This window comes from Paralichthys olivaceus, chromosome 22 (genome assembly GCF_024713975.1).
Source record: "Paralichthys olivaceus isolate ysfri-2021 chromosome 22, ASM2471397v2, whole genome shotgun sequence".
NCBI classification, from domain to species: domain Eukaryota; kingdom Metazoa; phylum Chordata; class Actinopteri; order Pleuronectiformes; family Paralichthyidae; genus Paralichthys; species Paralichthys olivaceus.
In genome coordinates, this window is record NC_091114.1 from 15299597 (window position 1) to 15313188 (window position 13592).

General features: G+C 46.1%; 1 protein-coding gene across 7 annotated transcripts in view; it reads right to left on the bottom strand.

Moving 5' to 3' along the window:
- Positions 1 to 642: 642 nt before the first annotated feature.
- The window catches only part of arhgap36 (Rho GTPase activating protein 36), a 31651-nt gene continuing 18701 nt past the window's right edge, over positions 643 to 13592 (bottom strand). For 4 of the 7 annotated variants that reach the window (XM_069518643.1, XM_069518646.1, XM_069518647.1 and 1 more), the window contains 11 exons: positions 13406 to 13562; positions 9513 to 9581; positions 6031 to 6344; positions 3788 to 4004; positions 3607 to 3662; positions 2884 to 3034; positions 2598 to 2746; positions 2262 to 2432; positions 1993 to 2081; positions 1687 to 1913; positions 643 to 1583 (listed from right to left, as the gene is read on the bottom strand). In XM_069518643.1, the coding sequence (XP_069374744.1) occupies positions 1285 to 1583; positions 1687 to 1913; positions 1993 to 2081; positions 2262 to 2432; positions 2598 to 2746; positions 2884 to 3034; positions 3607 to 3662; positions 3788 to 4004; positions 6031 to 6344; positions 9513 to 9581; positions 13406 to 13562 (1899 nt within the window). In that variant the 3' untranslated portion in view covers positions 643 to 1284. The remainder of the gene's footprint in view (positions 1584 to 1686; positions 1914 to 1992; positions 2082 to 2261; positions 2433 to 2597; positions 2747 to 2883; positions 3035 to 3606; positions 3663 to 3787; positions 4005 to 6030; positions 6345 to 9512; positions 9582 to 13405; positions 13563 to 13592) is intronic. The other 3 variants (XM_069518644.1, XM_069518649.1, XM_069518648.1) reach the window with 1 other exon arrangement.

Below are 13592 nucleotides of genomic sequence, written 5' to 3' on the forward strand. Positions count from 1 at the left end.
CTGTGACTCACATCACTGCTTTAACAAAAAGCTCGTGCTGCCAAAAAAGATGTTTTGGTTCTGTCCTTTCTCTGCCGGTGAACAAACCTTAATGGATTAAACAACGTAAAAAAAAAAAGAGACCAAAATCATGTTTTCTCTACAGTGAATCCAGAAAAGAACAGATGACTCGTTCACCAGCGGAGGTGAAGGACAAACTGTACGTCTGATGTTTGTTTAGAAGAAATATGACGTCAAATCTTTTCACGACAACAGGAAACATCGTGGGATTCTACGACAAAGACTCCAGAGAAACAAACATCGGTGCAGTTTCAGCTGTTTGGCACTTTCACCAAAACAAAACTCGCTTATTAAAAGTTTTTCATGAGGTCACAGGAGCTGAGTGTAATGTGGGGAATGTCTCCCTCTCGTGGTGGAACGATGCTAATGCACTACTGGAAGCCTCACATTGATTTCCAGGCGCTGGAAGAAGCTGAATCTCAGACATCACACGAGGTCACACAGAACAACACATTTCAACTATTATCTCATAAATAAATAGTTGATCACAGGAGGATTTAATCGGAAAGATGAGGATCCTAATTCTCTTGATGTCAAAAGCAGAATCACGTCAGGAGACAGAAACACGCCAGAGGGAAGAAACCCGGTGAAACATCACGTCTCGTTTAATGCGTTTTGTTTTTGATCTGTTTTATTGACATCGAATCGTGTGAAGATTTAAATCTTCGTCTGGAGCTTAAAGTTGAAAACGTGGTTACAGGTGAGGACGGAGCTCATGCAGCTACAGTTACACACGTCTACGTAGTAAAGACAAAGGTTTGTAAACTTAGGAATACATCATGTACACATTATATACACATTGTATGACATTAGTACTGCATCCACTTCTGATAATCTCATCACGGTCTCTTGCTCTGGTCCAGGTCCGAGCAACTTGTGCTTCAAAGTTTTGGCCTCAAAAAAAGTTTAGTGTTTTTTTTCTTTCTTCACTCGTTGGTTTTCTTTGTTTCATCAACCTGCTGCGTTCAAGAGAGGCCAGAAAAGTGGGAAAATCCAACTCCCAACGAGGAACTTCTGCGTCGGGACGCTCCCTTCAAGTCGCACATTCAAGTGGAGGAATCCTGCATTTGACATTTTTCAAAATTGAGTCTTCTGATGTGATTAAGACAAATTTTCAATCCTGAAAATATCCTTTTCATTTCTGTAACAGGAGTTTTGACCAGTTTTCTTCTGACCTCTGACCTCAACGTGCACACCTTCCCTTCGTCTTCCTCTCACCCTTCATCATACCATCGTCTCTGAGCTCGACCCTTTCCCGGTGAAGAAGTCCCAGAAGTTGGCGGCGGGCGACGGTTTGCTCTCCTCATGCGGCGTCTGTCTCACCCAGATGCTGCTCTCGGTGGAGCCGTTCAGACTGGAGGAGCAGCCGCCGCTGCCGCCGAGGGAGAAGCTGAGGGCCGCACCCAGCGGGCCCCTGCGGTCGTGAGGGTCGGAGGAGGAGGAGGAGTGGGCCAGGCTGAGCAGGTTGTGGTGGGAGTGGAACTGACGCATGTGGCGGATGGATTTACCTGGAGGGGCGTCACCTGGAGGATGAGACGGACATTTTTTTTAAAAAATTATATTTTTGACCTGACGAAGCTGCAGAACGTGAAACGCGTCAACACTGACTCCAGTAAAACAAGGTACCGAATCTCGTCTCCTGCCGCTTCCAGTTCTGGTTCAGTTTGAGCACGTTGAGGAACACCTCGCTGGTCAGGCTGCCCTCGCCGCCGCTCCCGTCGGGGGGGAACAGGGGCGAGGGGGGCTCGAGCGGGGACAGACTCCCGCTGGACGCCCCGACGGAGTCCAGAGACGCCCCTGTGTCCCGGCGACCCCCGGACTCACCGCTGCCCTCTGCTGTCAGGTGGCTGCTGCTGACAGGAGACAGGGACCGCAGTCAAAACAGGAAGCGGATTCGGGGCAGCGTATTGACGGACCGGTTGTCATGGTTACCTGAGTTTCCTACGCAGCAGGTAGTCGATGATGTCCGGGTCGGTCTGGATCAGACTCATCAGGACCTCCTGCTGCACCTCGGCAGATACCTGGACACACACACACACACACACACACAGAGTGATAGATTTAGTTTTCCTGCAGAGGGCGCTGTTGCTCTGTAAAACTTTTGTTGCTTTAGAAACTTTCTGAATGTAGATCGGCTCGTTTTCATTTCCGTCAGTAAAAGTTAATGACTGAATCTTGGTCTTGAGAGTTCGGAGTCGTACTGTGAAGAGTCTCCTGTGGTTCTGTACGAGCACCAGAGTGACGCTGATGATCGCCGTGCTGTCCTCGATCCCCATCGCGTGAGGACTCACGTCTCCTCCGCTTTCCCCCTGCAGCAGGTTCGGCCCGAAGATCACCGCCAGGTTCGCCGCCGTCATCTTGTTCCCCTGGATCTGAGGGGGGAGGAGCGAGGAGAGGAGGGAAGAGGAAGTTTCAGATAATTTTCTAAAACTTAAAAGTTCAACTCCTGAACGTCTTCCCAGTTTTTTTTACTAATCTTCTAGTTTAGAAAAACCAGAAACAGAATGAAACGTGTTCTGAAGAAAACGATGAGGTACCTCCTCGTCGTGGGTTCCGATGGTGTCCTGGGCGAAGCTCTGCACGGTGTGTAACAAGGTGAGGAGACGCAGCAGAGTGTCGCAGTTACAGGGGGGGAGCAGGTAGAGGAGGTGCTGCAGGTACTGGAGCTGGTCGGCTCCTCTCAACACTGCAGGAGGAGAAGGAGGAGGAGCAGCACAGTTCGTGAATAGGAGGAGTTAATGTTTGAAGCCAAATTCACACACGTTCACGTGATCATCATCATCATCATCATCATCAGTGTGTCATAGTGAATGAGGGTCGTACGGTTGGCGTGCAGGAAGGCGGGGTAGAGCTCTCTGGGCAGCAGAGGATCGGGCATGTCCCTCAGAAACTCTTTGAGCAGCGCCGCCACGTCGTGGACGCTGTGCTCCTCGTCCAGCTGAACGTCCACGCCCACATCGAAGTCCTCTCTCAGCTGACACACACACACACACACACACACACACACACAACACACACACACACACACACACACACACACACACACACACACACAGTTACTCCCTCACTGAGGCCACTTTTCCCCTGATGGAGGCGATTTCTCCAAAACAGGATCTCACACATCAACACTTGGTCACTTGAGGATTATTTTTATATTCCAGCGCAGAGCGACAGGAAACACGAGAGTGGATCAGAGGAAAATTTAGACTGAGCAACATGACGGGGAAATGATGTTGCTGATTTAAAGGTCAGAGGTTATTTGAACCTTTAAGGATTTTACTTAAGGGGGAAAAAAGCGATGGCCGCATCGTTAGGATGTGGTCGTATGTTCGACCCCCGGTTAGATTATGATGTTAGATTACAGCGACTCAAAAACAACATAAGACAAATCAAGGTCAAAAAGGTCAAAAGGTCGTGGGAGGACAGAATTCAAAACGAAAAGTAAACCACACGTTTCTCGTCTGTTGTTTTGTCAGTTCTATGTCGTGGTCTTGTTTTTTTTCCTCATATTTAAAAGAACTTGAAGACGAGAGGAAGTGTCGTCACCTGTCTCACTCGCTTCTTGGAGCTGCCGACTCGGAAAATTCCCACAGTCTGAAGACCTGAGGAGAAAAAAAAATCCACATCCACGTTTTACTCGTGTACAATTTACACAGACGATGAAACCTTAAACCGTGTCCCTCTGACGTAAATGTAAAGTTTGGGGCTTTGACCGCTCGAGTCTGACCGTGGCTCTCGATGTGGCTGCAGCACCTCTCCAGCACTCGGGGCACCTGTCTGTAGATGGGGTTGAGGCTCAGCTTGGTCTGGGTCCTCCCCTCGGACGAGCCGCCGCCCTGAGACTTCTTCAGCTCCAGCTCGGCCGGGTGGGAGAGCTGCAGAGCCTCCAGCAGCCGAGACTGACTCTCCACCAGGTCGGAGATGGAGTCGACCGATAAACCTCCCTGCAGAGAGAAGAGGATTCAATTAATTTAATCTAATAAAATTAAGAGTTTCGAAATGTGCGGATCATCAAAATGTTTTCATAAACCCTCTGTGATATATTGAGAATCCAGACGTCAATTCTTTTTACTAAATAAAATATTTCTGTACACGTGATACTCTAAATGCAATAACATATGTTTCCACTAGATGGCACAAAAGTTTATCTTTCAACACTTTCATGTTATTTTTTGGGAAAATGGGAAAAAAAAAAAAAAATTTTTCTTTTGCCTCAAAGTTCTTTAGTTTTTTTTTGATTGAAACAAACTCTGAGTTTAGTTTATTATTCTGAGATTGAAGTTCTTGCCAGGTCATACACTTCAGGTGTTAAAGGATAAAATCCTCATCATCACAGTCTGGAGTTTAACGGGACATTTGAAAAACAGACAGGATGGAGACGACAGGATGGAGAGAAAGAGAAAAACGTAACTTGATGCACTGGCAGCAGAAAATGGAAAGAATGTTTTCAAGATGGACGTCTCTTTTTTTTTTTCATCCTTAACGCTGCCATCCAATAAATATCAGAGGAGCTGGGAACTAATATTCCACAGAAACATGAATCACTGTGCCTGAGACCTGAAAATGATTTCCAGAGGAACGCAGGGTGACTGAGGAAGGAGAAGAAATTATCGAAAACAAAAAGAAATGTGCAGAAAGTCCACGGTGACGACTGAAAAGTGTAAAAAATGAAAAGTTGTGTTTGAGTATTTTAGGACAACAGGTGTTCTTAACGGAGCAGAAGTGTGGAAATGAAAAGTTCACCTGTGACACGGGGATGTTTTTCACACAGGCTACGATTTAAAAAAGATAATTCACTAAGCTTATAATAATAAAATCTGTAGCAGCAGTGACAGACACGGAGCTGTGACCCTGGGAGGTACTGTCACTTCTCCAACTGGATTTGAGGACTTTAATCTTTCACTTTGTCTTATTTCCTGGCCCCAATAATCTTCCTCAGGACGCCGCTGCCCAAAAAAAAATAAAATCAAAGATTTATTTCATTTCTGTCTGAGATCATCTCCAGTAGCTGCACAACCACAACTCAGGATTTATTGTTTTGTTGCTCTAAGTGTCCAAACATCCCGTAAACAGAAACGATCATTCACCTGGAAAAACCCTCGGTGAGCCTCTCGTCTGGTTCCAGTGACGGAGGCTTTAATCGACACAGCAGAAACTTTTCCCTTCCATCTTTCACCCTGACGCCAAGTTAACCTTCACGCCGTCTGTGCACGTTTATCCATCAGTGCACGAGACGCGACGCAGCGACACCGAGCTGCTGCATCATCTGTCACCCCGTCCAGCCAAGTGTGTGTGTGTGTGTGTGTGTGTGTGTGTGTGTGTGTGGTGTTTGCCTCAGTGAGCTGCACTTCACGGCTGCTTCAGGTTCCATTAAGATGCTCTGAGGCTGTAATGACTCTTATTACAGGCTTAACGTAACCACTGCTTTCACATCAGTGCGGAGAGAAGTGCACGTGCACACACACACACACACAGCACCACAACACAAACACACAACTGTGGAAAATGAGGAATGGGTTGTGAAAATGTTTACAGCTGGAGATGCAGCCAGAGATTAACTGGCTGGACTGGAGGCCTTCATTACACACACACACACACACACACACACACACACACACACACACACACACACACACACACACACACACACACACACACACACACACACACACACACACACACACACACAGTGTCATACTTTCTTCCATTAAACTTGGCGGAGAGGAACCACAGTGCTGCCAGTTTTCATTTTACCGATAAGAGAATTCGAGTCGCTCTCAAAACACATCACAAACCAAACAAAGGAAAAACACTGAACTATTAAATCAGGAATTTCATGAAAAACACGACTGAAACTCGAGAAGGGTCAAAACTTCCTGTTGTTTCTGATGCGTCAGGTATTTTATTCTTCCGCATCTTTGTCGAAGTCACTTTTATTCTGTGTGTTTGTACGTCAGTGTGTCCGCTCACCCTCCTCTGCCCTCGGCCGCTGTTGTCCAGAAACGTGGGCGACAGCGGTTTGTTCTGGTTTTCGAAAATGGGCGCCGGTGCCACGGAGTTCGCGGAGGGTGACCCGGGAACGCCGCCCGTGATCGACGAGGAGCTGACCAGCGGTTTGCTCCCGTTGAAGAACTGACGCTTCTCGGCCCGGAAGCGCAGCACGCTGGCCTCCAGGTCCAGGCAGTCCCGCCTGCTCTCCTTCAGGGCGTCCTGCTGCCGCTTGTAGGCCCGGTCGTTGGCGATGACCTGGGAGAGCGGGATGCCGAACGCCTTATGAGACGATTCTGACAGAGGGAGGAAGGGAGAGAGAGAGAGAGAGAAGAGACGTGATTTTACAAGAGGACATTTAAAAGCTCTGACATCACGGAAGGATCAAAATACTCCACAACCAGTTTGTCGAGTGGGAAAATGAAATCAGTTCCCCACCGACTCATGATCCTTCAAACAGAGCTTAGAGGGTCAAGTGGACGAGCGGTGTAAGAATAGACAGAGCGGTCAGAGAGAGCGGGTAAGAGGGCGATCAACGCTTAATCCCGTTAGAGCAGCCACAGCCACAAACCAGACATCACACTCAGACTGATACGGGCTTAACCGCGGCGCCAGCGAAGCGCACCGGAGGAGTTCGCCCCAAAACTGCGAATCCGTTCGCTCCGCTGCATCACATGACCACAACAAGTCAGAGAGGTGGATTGTGGGCAATGACGACTCAGCAACAACTCACAGACGGTGTTTGTTTTGCGTTGTGATAGTTTCATTTAGAGGCATCAGAGAAACTTTAACTCTCATCGACATCAGTCACCATTTCCATCTTGCTCCGAGCGTCCACCTTTAATATCAGCTTGTTGTTTTTTTTTTTAAAAGATTCTTTGCTCTGATTTGCCGCGACGGACGATTTGTCTTCGAGTTGGCTGAAAGATTTTTTTTTTTTCCTGCGTTACCCAAAAAACACAACGTCCCTGCCAACGAGAGCGGCCTCCATCCCCCTGATGGATGTCACAGGTTAATGTGTCTCTCGCTGCACTTGATGGCCCTGTTTGATCAGTAAGCTCGTGATTATTCCTCAGGCCTGACGTCTGTTGGCAGGAGCGGCTGAGCCGAACCCTCCTCCTGACGTTTGGCCACGTTTGCTGGCATCCGATGCCAACTACGACTAGCTGCTCCTGCTGGAGGTGTTTTAAATTAAAACGCCCGAGGACTTAATAGCTGGACGTGTTGGAAAACACATGTGACCATAGAGTTAAGACACGTTGGCCAAAGATTCAACAGTTTCTTTAATTCTCGTTTCGTGAGTTCGACAAACTCAACAGGGTTAAAGTGGAAACAAGCAGCAGGGTGTTCTCACTTAACGAATCTTTTAATTACACAAAGTTCATTTAATTTGGGTTCTAGTTTCTCAGGTGTGTGCAGATTTTTAAAGAATTTATTTGACGTGAGGGTTTGACGACGACATCTCAGGTTTCTAATCTTTTAAAAAGTAAATACATCAGTATTGGAAATTTTTTATTCATTAATATTAGTATTTGCATCTCGCTCCTAAACTCCGCAGCGCCATGAAGTCACAGTCCTTTGTGTTGAAATCGACACGGTAACAGAGAGATGATGTAAACTTGGTGGAAAAGGAGAAAAGCTTTTCTACGACTCAACACAGACCCACAGAGATTAAAAAAACAAAACCTCCCTTTGGTCAGTGAGAACTGAAGAAGCCTCAGCTCCAGCTGCGCACATACACATGTACACCTTCACGTGATGTCTGTGAGGCTACATGGTAAACACACGCATGTCCTGAGCAAACACTAAAAGCCCGACAGGAAAACAGCTGCAGTGTGAATAGTTCAAGTCTGATTGTTCTTTCTTCAGGGTCCCTGTAGCTCGGGTCATTGTCTGTTACTGGAAGACGTGGACGAGCTAACTTTAGATGCTGCTCAGCACTCGGCCCCCATTTTTCTGTCACCACCGGAGCAGCTGGACGATAATACCGCTCCCCCCGGAGGACGTTTTGAATCTAAAAACTCTTGTTTGGTTAACACGACCCGGCCTCCAGTGAGTAAACTCAGAGTGAAACATGCGGGAAAACACAAAGCAGCAAATTACAGGAAGCTGAGGAACTTCTCCTGAAGTCGTCTGGAGGAGGTGTTTTGTTAGACAGCAGCGAGACATGGAGATGAGGCAGCTGTGGAATTTCATCTTGTAAAGGTTATTTAAAGTTTATTAATAATAACATCGTGGCTTGTGTCCGGAATCACTGACTGATCGGTTCAGAGTAAGTTCGTCATTTTGTAGAGAAGTTTTTTTTATTCCCTATATAATGCACTGCTTGTTTCCCACAATGCATCAGGAAAGTAGAGCACAACTGTTAGCGATATATAAATAGTACAGGTGTCTATATAGACATTTATATAGAAGTGGGTGATTTCAGACATCCTTAGAATTGAAGGAATGATGGTAATTTTTTTGATATACTGATTTTTTTAATTTCTCTTTTTATTCTTCACCTCCTCCATTGTTTTCTTTACCCCCCCCCCCTCTCTGTGTGAGACACACGGTGAATCATCTGCCTAATAAAGAGATGTTCTCGATTCTCAGGCGATTATCTCTGCAGGTCAACACAGGAGCCAACACACACGGCCGCACAAACACATTCCCAGGATGTCTCTGCAGGTCAGTAAATCCTGCCTCCAGCCTCTTAGCTGCAGCTAACCCTGCTAATCAAAACTCAGAACATTGGGACCTGGCAGCGCTCCGTCTGGCGCCGCTCCTCCACTACTGGAGGCCGTGACTGCGTGGCCTTCAGGGGTCAGCAGGTAGCAGATTACATGTGAGGGGATTACAGCGTGGTAACTGTAAAAGAAATGGTGATCTGGTTTGTTTTGGGATCTCAGGAATAATAATAATTAGACTGGTTTTACTTTTAATTTGAGAGAAACTGCAGGTTTGGCATTTAAAAAAACAAAAAAAAAACAGAAATCTTGAATCAGTGTAGAAGGAGTTAATAACCATGAGCTGGTTTCTTCCAGTAATCAGTCAACTCCGTCGCTGCGGTGGTTGTTTTTGTTGGGTGACGAGGGAGCTGAGTGTTCGCTCATTGTCTGGTTTCTGTTTAACGACGCAGCAACAATGGAACACGAGCTCCACTGGGTGAACCCGGCGTGAGTCAGAGCGCAGGCCCGAACCTCTTGTGCTTTATAAACACAGTATTTCAAGTGTGTGAGACCATTAATGTGTGTGTGTGGGGGGGGGGAAATAAAAACCTGGACGTCAGTGGTGGTGAAGCTGACTCAGTGGACAGAAGAGACTTTGTCCTGTGACGGTGATTTTTTTTTTTACTGGAGAAAACATGTGGGAGTCAGGTCATAGAGCAGCTTCACAGAAACACAACACACACACACTCACATGGGAACAGAGATTATCAGGAGCAGACAAACCACACGCCTGCGTTCCCGCGTCAAACTCACCTCGCTCCTTCTTCTCCTTTGAGAAGGAGTCGAACTTCCTGCGCAGGGATTTTCTCCGTTTGCGTATTTCTGTGGAGAAAAAAAAGTTAAAAAAATAAGTTGCAGTGAGTAAAATGATCATTGGAGCTGATCGAGTCAAAATATCTCCAACGCGAGGGCGGCCATCTAAAATATCCCAAAGATTATTTCTTTCTGTCTATTTGGTCTGATTTATTTAGTTATTAACTGTGTATAAATACACACACAAGTGCTCCCATGTGTATTGCTTGTTAACAAACCCCACTGATAAGGGATCGCTACACAAATACTCGTCTATACAAAGACACTTAACATCCACCTCTTTCTCTAATTCACCTCATCACGACCTTTTCCTCCTTCACTTAGCTGCTCCTGAAAGAACAGAGCGGAGCCGTCACAATGGACGAGACCTTGTAGTTTGTTTGAACAGACGTGAGAGACAAAGGGATCTGGTGTGTGTGTGTGTGTGTGTGTGTGTGTGTGTGTGTGTGAGAAAAAAGTTGAAAACATCCATTTACGGGCAAGAAAATGAAGGAGAATGTAGAGTGAACATTCAGAAATCTGATTTTTGTCGGTGTGATCGAATGCATTTCAATAATTCCTCTGCTGACGTAGAACAACAACAAGCTATCAGCATTTACACAAGGAGATCTTAAAACATTAAATCTAATTTCTCTTGAATTTCTGTGAATAACTGGAGCGTTAGAACATTTCCAGCTCAGCGACACTCATGTTTTCTAACAGTGTGTGTGTGTGTGTGTGTCAGTGGTGGTGAGACATTTGTTAAAGCAGCTCTGTGTGAGTCTATTTTTATAGCCCTCTCTCTCTTTTTTTTATTGTTTACGAGCCGTACATCCTCCAGCACCAGGTTTACGTAGAAGAAGCCATTGTTTGGATTTGTAAAGCTGCTGTTTAGAAATCAATGATTCAAAGTTGGGTCTTTTCCCTATTAAGGACGGAGCGGCGTTCCCTGCGTCGCATGTTGTTCCTCCTGAAATATGTGTGATACTCGTGCACAGGGAACGACAGAACTGATTTACAAAAGCAGGGAAAGAAACAGAAAGAGCTTTTGTCTCTGTGTGTGTGTGTGTGTGTGTGTGTGTGTGTGTCGTCGGGATAAAAGGGGTCAAATTCCCATGACTGCAGGAAATTGAAGTTTATTTCCAAAGCGCTTGGCCCCTCCCTCACACACACGCCACCTCCAGCCGTGTTTGTGTGTGCACATGTATGAACAAAGTCTGATTACATAACGCACGTTCACACAGAGCGAAGATAATGGACGAGCGCAGAGCGTCCAACGAAAACACACTCAAATAGATTTTCCTGCAGTTTTGCATCATTAATCGTCGTTGGCAGAAAGTTTTGGTGAAATGCATCATGGGTCAATCCAACACTCTGCATCTGTCTTTATTCTATTATCTTTTTTTTTTTTTTTAGATATAATAAAACAGATGCTTCTGTTTCAATTGATTAAATTTCGAAAGAAGAAAACCAAGGGAGAAGGAGAGTGAGAAACATTGAGACGGAAATCGATCACAGAGGGAGAGAGAGCTGGTCCCAGTAAAGAATCAGAGCACGAGGGCATGAGAACGAACTCCTGACCACAACGACTCACAACCACCGACCCGTCAACAATGAAACTATCGGACACTCATCCACACCTGGTTTATTTAAATGCCAGCACATGAGGCCGTGCATGTGCTGGACATAAATCTGCTCGTAAAAAAAAAACCCCCCCAGAGGTTTTATGACACAGATTCCTCCGAGGAAAGTGAACAAGAAGGAGGAGGAGGAGGAGGAGGAGGAGGATATAAAGAAAGATATTTGGGATGGAGAGAAGTGAGGAGAGACTATAGACGAGTGCAAGGTCGTGAGGAGACGAAGCAACAGAGACCCGAAGCAGGCGGCGTGGTGGGAGGTGATGCTCAGACCATGACAGACTCCGAGTGGACCGCGGAGATCTGACCCCAGGGGAGAAACTGAGGAGGAATATTCCCACACTGTCTCACAGAGTCGATGCTCTGGAAACTAAAATTCAACCGTAAAACAGAAGCCGCCGCCACTGTTGGTTTTATCGTTCTCAAAACGAATGATGTCATCTGCGTAGATTCAGAATGAAGACTGGGGGTGCCAGGGATCGAACCACCGACCTTCTGGTTACCTCCTGAGCCACAGCACCTGCTTCTCACGTGGACTCACCCCGACATTTCACAAGGGGGCTGATGGGACAGTTGAGGGGGTTAGAACTGAGCGTCCTCTGTTTATTGGCGACGGTTTCGAAAAACACACAGCCTGAACGACCGACGTGGTCGAGGCGGGTCAGAGGTTAATCATCCTGAGAGAGAACAACAGCCTGGGAGAGAGTGGTGGAGTCTGAGAAAAGACGCTTACATACCAACTGTCTCACAGGAGAAACACAGACACACACACACACTCCGACCAATAAACACGAGGGAAAACCTCTGGTTGTTCAGTCTGTGGAGTGTTTGACGGATTGACCGGATACTGGTGAACCTCTCTCGCTTCACGTCGGCTGGATTCAGTGCTTTAGAGTTCAGACGGACAAAAACAAGCGGTTGAGAAATAGTCTGGTGCCGTGAAGAGGAATTATTGCGCACGTAAACATCAGCAGAGGAAGAGAGCTGAGGGATCCTCTGCTGTTATTGCAGATTATTCGTGCTCGCGTGCATTCTTGATTTCCACGCCTCAGAAAAGTGTCTCTCTGTGCTGAAGCATGTAAAATAAGTTTCGTGTCTGATAAAACATGCAGATAAACTCATAATCCTCTTTAAAGTGAATGTTCTTCTCCTGCGTTTTAGAAAATCTATAAACACAAGATCAACGGTCGGCGGGAGTTTAGCCTCGAAGCTACATTCTCACTGCAGACCAACAAACATGTTGACATCTTCCGTCCCATGATTGTGGTTTTGCCACTGGAACAGATCTGTAAGCTGGAACTCATTTGGAGGAAGAGATTCACAAACACAGATTGCATCACTGGCCGTAAATCAAATGTCCAAGATGATAAAGTTCTGCAGAAATCCGCGGGCCTGTTTCCTTGAGGGCCTTGAGACTGAAGTTTCTCCTGATGTTAGAACGAGGTCTCCCGCAAGAGTTATATATATATATTTTTTATCTACACCAGAGAAACAACTGGTTCTGAAGTTTAAAGCAGCTTCAAGTCACATTCAGTCTCACTCAGCTGGAAAATCTATTTTATTAAAAAAAGTAAATCAAAGATTCAAACGCTCCCGAGGTGATTTAAGATTTTAAAAAAACAGTTTACACACTTTCCTTTATTCCTTTTTTATTTATTATTTTATTGCTTTTATTATTTTAATTTGATTTAAAAAAAGATGATTCCTGATATTATGCTTTAAATCCCCGCAGCTCGTCTCATATTACTGAGGTGTGTCCTCATCAGCCCCACAGATTAAAAACCGCTGACCTGAGGTCTGGAGATAGTTCAGGTATTTTCAGATACAGAGCGACACGAGCAGATAAATAAACTCATCCTGAAGCATCCTTTGCACTTTTCTTATCACGAACAAACGGTTTTCTCCGACCACCAGAGAAAAGTTGTCAGATCTCACAGGCTTCTCCTCACTTCACACTTCATTGCTCAGATTCACTCAGACGGGTATTTATCCTTCAACCGGCGCCAGGTCGACCTCGTCATCACGAGCAAGACAAACCATTGAAAGTCACACTGACGACATTACGCTACGTTATCATGAGTCAGCTCTTGACTTGATAACGTCAGTAAACAGTTTCCTCAGGAGTTTATGTCTCAAGCTCTAGTTTCAAGTCTTCTTCAACATGATGTTCATTTAGTCACTTATGATCTTTTAGAGTCAAATGAATAATTCTCCTACCTCTCGGGATGCTGATCTTGAAGTCCAGGTCTCGCTCCTCCAGGTGGAACAAGGCCACTTCCTGTAGCCTGGCTCGCTCCAGCTCCGACAGGCTCTGGATGGGCACCGGCTGCAACCGCACGCTCTGGCCCAACATGGTCGCCCACGTGTGGTCCCCCTGCAGAGAGGAGAGAGTGGACGGGGTGAG